This window comes from Panthera leo, chromosome F2, assembly GCF_018350215.1.
Source record: "Panthera leo isolate Ple1 chromosome F2, P.leo_Ple1_pat1.1, whole genome shotgun sequence".
Classification (NCBI taxonomy): domain Eukaryota; kingdom Metazoa; phylum Chordata; class Mammalia; order Carnivora; family Felidae; genus Panthera; species Panthera leo.
The window spans coordinates 33481862-33488777 of record NC_056695.1 but is presented as its reverse complement, the minus strand read 5'-3'; the positions used below and the strand labels follow the sequence as shown (position 1 = coordinate 33488777).

Genomic DNA, 6916 nt, shown 5'->3' with positions numbered 1-6916 from the left:
AAATATATGGTCACACATTCCTCTTCTGGTCTGCAGTTTTCTCCAAAGGCCCTCACTGATTCTTAGCCACTCTGTGAGGGATGTAACATCCAACTCAAATCAGAACCTAACTCTGCTGTCATCACCCTTCCATTATAAAAAACAGAATTACAAAGTTTGCCATTCTTAGTTTTAGTCCATTTCTGTCATTTATGACCCCTTTCTTCATTAAAAAACACAGCACAATTTTTTTCATTCACATCTTTATTAGTTTTGATGATCAGTACAACTGCTTTTACCTCAAGTGCAGTCATTCACTCCTTTGTGTTCTAGGAATTCTTGTTCCACCCTCAAATTAGAAAGATACCAGAGGCAATTTTTATTTTAATAAGCATGCAAAGAGAAAGTAGTAAAATTAAAAATAAATGGCCCTCCTTCAGGTAAAGAAAAATATTAGGATAAAGTCAGCCACCTTTGTGAAGAAGAAATTCAAATACTAGATCAAACTTTTTAAAACGCCCAGTTGAATGTGTTTTCCTTTCATTGATATTCAAAACCAGATAATCTTTACAGCAGCTAAAACTGTAATAAATGATGGACCTCTTGTTGGTTTTATTTAAGGTTTAAAAGGCATCATTTCAATTGTTTGCGTCCATAGTAGTTTTAATTTCTGGCTTATGTTTAATTGCTATATGATCCTCATACACATCTACTCCTACATATAGAATTACTCCTTACTTCTTTAAGATGGACAACTCACAATATGACAATAGTAAAACTGAAGTTCTGTGAAATTGAAGATGACAGAAAAATAGTGTCAAATACCCATTTTTCCAGATCTTTACTCCTCCACCTGTTTCTTCTTTGAAACCTTACTAGAAATGCTACTTTCATAGGAAAGATGACTATTACAAAGGCCAAACGCGTTCATGTTACATCTTGTCAAAGGAGCTGGTTTCTTGGTATTACACTCTTGTATTCATTGCTCTATGAGTGTGGAAAACTGAAATATACTTGGAGTAAGGAGCACCAAAAGGAGACAAGGAACCAAGCTCTCCAATGGCAGGTTTCCTTTCCTGAAGAGGGCAAGCTCCAGCAGCCTCATTTGAAGGAGGCTCTCACCACCCTGCCCTTGATAGGCTGTGGAGGGCGCCAATTCCCCACCAGGGGCACTGGGGGCTCATTCTCAGCGCTGGAGAAGAGGCTCCTCAGCTTTGCCATCTGCAAGGGGCAAGGGGAGACTGTCAGCACGACATTCTGGCCAAGTGCACACATTCCACATGTGACAGTCGGCAAAGTCTGGCTTTTCAAACAAGACAAGGAAACCACGAAACCTGTTGGTCCAGAGTTATTTGGTTACCAGTTCCCGAGTAATATAAGGTCTTTCTCTATTTGTAATAATACTTTTCTTCATTTTGTATAGATCACCATGCCCTCTGGTCAAAGTGTTTTCCTTCGAATTCAGAAACAATTATTTAAATATAAGGGGTCAGTATGAAGCATATGCTTTATGTAGGAGGGGATGACAATATCAGTGCAAATAAGAAGTTAATGGGCCTTCATTGTAGAAGTTTATGGAGTACATTTTTTAAAAACAGAAAAAAAATTAGTCACACTATAATTAAAACTAATTTTTTTCTTATAAGAGGAAGAAAAAATTAGGAAATTATCTTCTGTATGCTACATTTCTACCCAAAAATGTTTTTAGCTTTCTCCTTAAGAAAATTGCATTCCTCTTTCAAAATATGTACATGAGTGAACCTGACCATTAAATCTAATCTTTTCATTAAAAAATTATCATATATACTTGAGTCTGTAACTGGCAGAATTATGAAAACTGTCTTAAGTAAGGGAGACATACTGGTAAATACTTCACTATTAGACATTCATGATCTAGGGTGTGAGTTTCTGTGTTGCCCATTTGCTTTAATCTGTTCTGCATAACCCTGGTTACATATTTCTCCCTAAACAATCTTTCCTTGAAAGTCTCTCTGATAAATGTGGCAAGGACATTGATTAGATGGACACTAAGAAGAAAGGCCGTGGAAAGGGGTCAAGGGGTATTGGAAGCAGACAGACCAGAGCTGACTCTCAGCTCTTGCACTTGGCTGTGTGATCCTGGGCTAACAATTTAACCTTTCTGAGCCACAACTTACTTGTCTGTAGAACTGGAAAAACCATATACACGTCACACAGATGTTAAATCCCTTCCATTAGCATCCTTTTCCCCAAGCCTGTATTTACAATCTCCTAACCAGTGCTTAGTATTTGAGGGGCCTCCAAATTAACAAAGGCTAACTCATATTGATAATCTAAACCCTAAGGAGTTTCTAGAGCATGAATCCAGTCATCGTTCATTGTCACAGCCACCTTTACATCATCGGCATTTATCCTGGTACTTTTGGAAGCCAAGTTTTAGAAAGCTGAAGAAGCTGACTGTAATTAACCAGGGCAAACTATGAAGTCTCTAGTCGTATAGCTGTTTTGTAAGCATCCATTTAGCAGCTGTACATTTTCCATTTAGTATCTATATCTTATACAGCCAACGTAAGTGGCTCTGTAAGTCCGTGTGTCCTCAAGGCTCCACTCGTGGCGGCAGCTTACCTGGTCAGAGCTCACGGTCATAGGCTCCTTCAGCAGGAGCCACACAATGCACTCCTCACAGGGCGGCGTGGTGAAGGAGCCGTGGTAGGTCCAGTAGTCCCGGCAGGCAGGGAACAGGCAGGACGGGTCGAAATTTGTGAAGGGAGCCTCCTTGCCCTGGGAGAGAGGAGGGCGCAGGCTCAGTGAGCAGGTGCACCCACACCGCCCACCCCAAGGGTTTAACCATTTTGTGAGAATGGATTTCAAATGCAATGGGAAAAATGGTGCTGTTAAGCAAAGTTCATGACTTTTAGAAATAAAGGTCAGAGGGGGAAGCTGGTTTATGTTATGACTTTGACATAGTCATTGTAACACTTTATTCCCTATTAACTGTCAGTAGAACTATAATTCTATCATTTCTCAAGAAAAGGAAGAAAACTCACATGTAACCGCAGTAAAAAATTTCATATAAGTTAATGTTTAGGTTCACAATGCTAAATAAAAACCAGGCTCCTTTGAATATTATACTCAGAATACTTTCTGTGGTGATAAAACTTAAAAGCATCTGATTAGAACAATTCCAAAGGCAATTAAAATGAATCTGTTAATCAGAAGAGTCCACTGTTAAGATTTAAAATGTATAGGTGTCGCCCAAGAGAGAAAGGGCAAAACCAAAACCCAAATATTTAGTACTTCTCTAAGTGTGTGCATTTATGCATGCGTGTGTGTGTGTGTGTGTGTGTGTGTGTGTGTGTGTTGAGGGCAGGGGTTGACCATTCAACTTTTCTTACATTTACTTCATTAAAAAATGTCATCTGACAGACTATGAAAATTAAATAGTCTGATATATGTGAAATTGCTCTAAAAATTATAAGCCATACGAATACAATAGCATTTGTTTGTATACATATACTTAGCATACTCATCAAACTTAGTAACAGATTTTAAGTGAAACAAATACACTTGAAAATGTAAAAATAGGGGCGCCTGGGTGGCTCAGTCAGTTAAGCAGTTAAGCGTCTGACTTCAGCTCAGGTCTGATCTCACTGTTTGTGAGTTCGAGCCCTACATCGGGCTCTGTGCTGACAACTCAGAGCCTGGAGCTTGCTTTAGATTCTGTGTCTCCCTCTCTCTCTGACCCTCCCCTGCTCACACTCTGTGTATCTCTCTCTCAAAAATAAATAAACATTAAAAAAATTTTTTAGGGGCGCCTGGGTGGCTCAGTCGGTTAAGCGGCCGACTTCGGCTCAGGTCATGATCTCGCGGTCCGTGAGTTCGAGCCCCACATCGGGGTCTGTGCTGACAGCTCAGAGCCTGGAGCCTGTTTCAGATTCTGTGTCTCCCTCTCTCTGACCCACCCCCATTCATGCTCTGTCTCTCTCTGTCTCAAAAATAAATAAATGTTAAAAATTTTTTTTTTAATTTTTTTAAAAATAAAGAAAATGTAAAAATAAAAATTGACATTCCTTGCTTTATGTTCTAGGAGGGAATATGATTTATTTTCACCTTTGTCTTAACTTTGTCCAGTGCGTCAAGGAACAGCTGGAATTCGCCTTTCTCACGTCCTATCTGTAAGAAAATAGGAAACCAATAATTATATTTTTCCCTTCTCCATAATCTATGATTGTCTTGAACACTGACTGTGATCCATCCATCTGCAACTAGTGTTTATAAATCTGCCAGAATATCTTGTACTAAGCAAAAACATAAGTTTATTTCTCCCCCAAGATGTTAGGGTATATATTTTTTGAACTAAACTTAGACACCAGGCCTCTGAAGTACAAAACCACAAAATCACATGATGTCCTTGACCTTCTCTGAAGTCATTCTTCTCTTTTTTTTATATATAGAATTAGAGCTGGAATGGACTTGACCTATGTAAAACTAAACTTATTGTCTTTCGATTCAGACCTACTCCACTTCCTGTTGTGTTGCATTCAATCACTGAAAATGACCCAATGAGTTCAGGACATAAAACAAATTAGGTCATTCAAAAAGAAAGAAGCTAGATTTTCACCTCTGGCTTAAAATCTAGATTATGTTACTACTAAATTCATAGTGTTAATGACACTAAGTCCACTTTAAACCAAAGTTGGCCCAACAACACACACATTCCGTGTGCTATCTTAGCCTGGGATCATGTGAGTGGTGGCTTCCCTAGGCCGAGGGGATGTCCAGCCAGGGACTTGGCATCACAGTGGTTCCCAACATTGGCTTTTCTGGTTTCCAGTGTGATTGAAATAGAGTAACGGGAAAGGATAATGAACAATACTGTTTTTCTCTCCCCATCACCATAATAAGCTCCTTCCAAGGCTCTGTCTCCATTACCCTTACACACACACACACACACACACACACATTCATTCTTGAAAGAATTTAGAAGTGTTAGGGTTACTAAAGAATGGCAAAAGAAACATGTTTAAAGGAGAGCTAAATAATTTGAGCTGATCTTAGCAAAATATCTTGATTAGTTGAATGAATAATGACATTCATTCCTCTCTCTCTAAATAAAAGGAAGGCGTGGATCTCATGCTACCTTAACCACTGGTAAGGAACTAAATTTTGGAAGAAAAAGGTGGCCAATTTTTACCTTACCTTCAGAAAAATGCCAACCACAGCTATCCCATCAGGCTGCTTGAGAGCTTCTCCAAAAGTGTTATACTTTGGATTCCAGTGAACCAAATGAAGCTGCAATGATACAATATAGGTTAGGAGGAAATTTTCTAGAGGAAAGAAATACGTAAAATTATTCACAATAAACCCAATTGTAGTCTAACGTTGTTGAACACTCTTATAGAAGTTGATAGAATTCTAAATATTGATATGCAACATTTTGGTGAAATTTTTAATGGTTCAAAGAAGAACTGTATAAAATTATTATAAGTAGATCGAGAACTTTGTAATAAGCTATCAGTGAAAGTTGAACTTTTGTTAAACTAATTCAAAATATTTATTTTAGTTTTGTACAACATTAAATTGCTCCTTTTTCTAACCAAATGAAACAGCGAAATGTACAACTATAAGCAAGAAGCTGCTAACATTCTAGAGTTAGAATTAATAGGGAAGTAGCAGGGGACAAACAGTAGGAAAATTCTTGGGCATTTTTATATCTACCTCCTTTTAGCATCCAGTGCTCAACAACCTGGTGGTAACCTTATCTTAATTTAGAACATAGGCACCAATTAAATTAGTCAAATTTCCCATATTGAGTTACACAGAATGGAAAGAGAATACAGCAGTTCACAGCAGTTAAAGATACTATATTCAAGATCAAAAGCGTTGAGATAAACCCATGTATAAAGGCCAAACTGCAAGCCTTGCCCAAGGTTGTAAGAAATTTACTAAACTTTCCCATTTTCAGGGGGAAGGTGTCTAGAAGGCAGCCTTAATTATTTATCTTGTCATGGCTTTCTGGAAGGACTGTAGAGCAGTGTAACGATCATAGTGAAGTGTACTTTGGGTCTCCTAGAGTTTAGTTTAGCCAGCAATTAAGCACTAATGATGCCGCCTAAGACCGTGTCCACAAGTGCCTCCAAGGTTCCTGCCCCAGCTCCTGTGTTGACCAGAACCTACCACTAAAAAAGAGTGCGGCAGTAAAAACCGAATGCTCCTCACCTCCAGTGCATGTGTCACTACCCCTTCCAGGCTTAGCTTTATAAAAACAAAATGCAGGAGGTTTGTCTTATTCCTTGTAATTTGATGCCTTGATCTGAACTACAAATCAGGCTTTTCCTTAATGGATTAACCAAGAGGTAGTATTTGCTCATATTAAATTGTATGTGTATGTGTTTGTATCTATTCATCTATGTGTGTACATATAAATATATACATATATATGTATATATATATGTACACACATATATGCACACCCTTCATTAAGAGACTAGAACATTAGCATTAGCCAGAATTACTAAATGCTATTTTTAGAGCACTACATTCTTACAGAAGAGGCAGCTTAGGGCCCTGGACAAGATGATAAACTCTGTTGCCAATCTACATAAAGTAGAGTGCCAGGTTTAACACTCACCAGCCATGTAACTTTGTTATGTAGCTTTTCTGTGCCTCAGTTTCCTCATCTGTAACCTATCCCATAGAGTTGCTGAGGGGATCATATAAGTAAATACTTGTAAGCACTTAATAAATGCTAGCTATCCTTATCTTTTCTGTTCCATTCAGTACCTTGGCTTTTTTTTGTTAAACTGGTATCCAATTTCTTAATATAACCTTGAAAATTTTCATGCATGACATAACCCATCTTCTCTTAACCATCTAGCCTAGAATATGTAGCAACTTCAGCTTATGCTAAAACTACTACAGCTCTTTTTCACAACTACGGGCTTGAAGGAAGAGTAGC

At 38.2% G+C, this 6916-nt stretch overlaps 1 protein-coding gene across 1 annotated transcript in view; it reads right to left on the bottom strand.

Annotated features, from left to right (window-relative positions):
- Nucleotides 1-229: 229 nt before the first annotated feature.
- Nucleotides 230-6916, bottom strand: part of CA3 (carbonic anhydrase 3) — an 11095-nt gene continuing 4408 nt past the window's right edge. The window contains exons 4-7 of the mRNA XM_042923846.1: nucleotides 5158-5250; nucleotides 4069-4131; nucleotides 2584-2739; nucleotides 230-1200 (exon numbers count right to left, since the gene is read on the bottom strand). Coding sequence (XP_042779780.1) covers nucleotides 1081-1200; nucleotides 2584-2739; nucleotides 4069-4131; nucleotides 5158-5250 — 432 coding nt within the window. The 3' untranslated portion in view covers nucleotides 230-1080. The remainder of the gene's footprint in view (nucleotides 1201-2583; nucleotides 2740-4068; nucleotides 4132-5157; nucleotides 5251-6916) is intronic.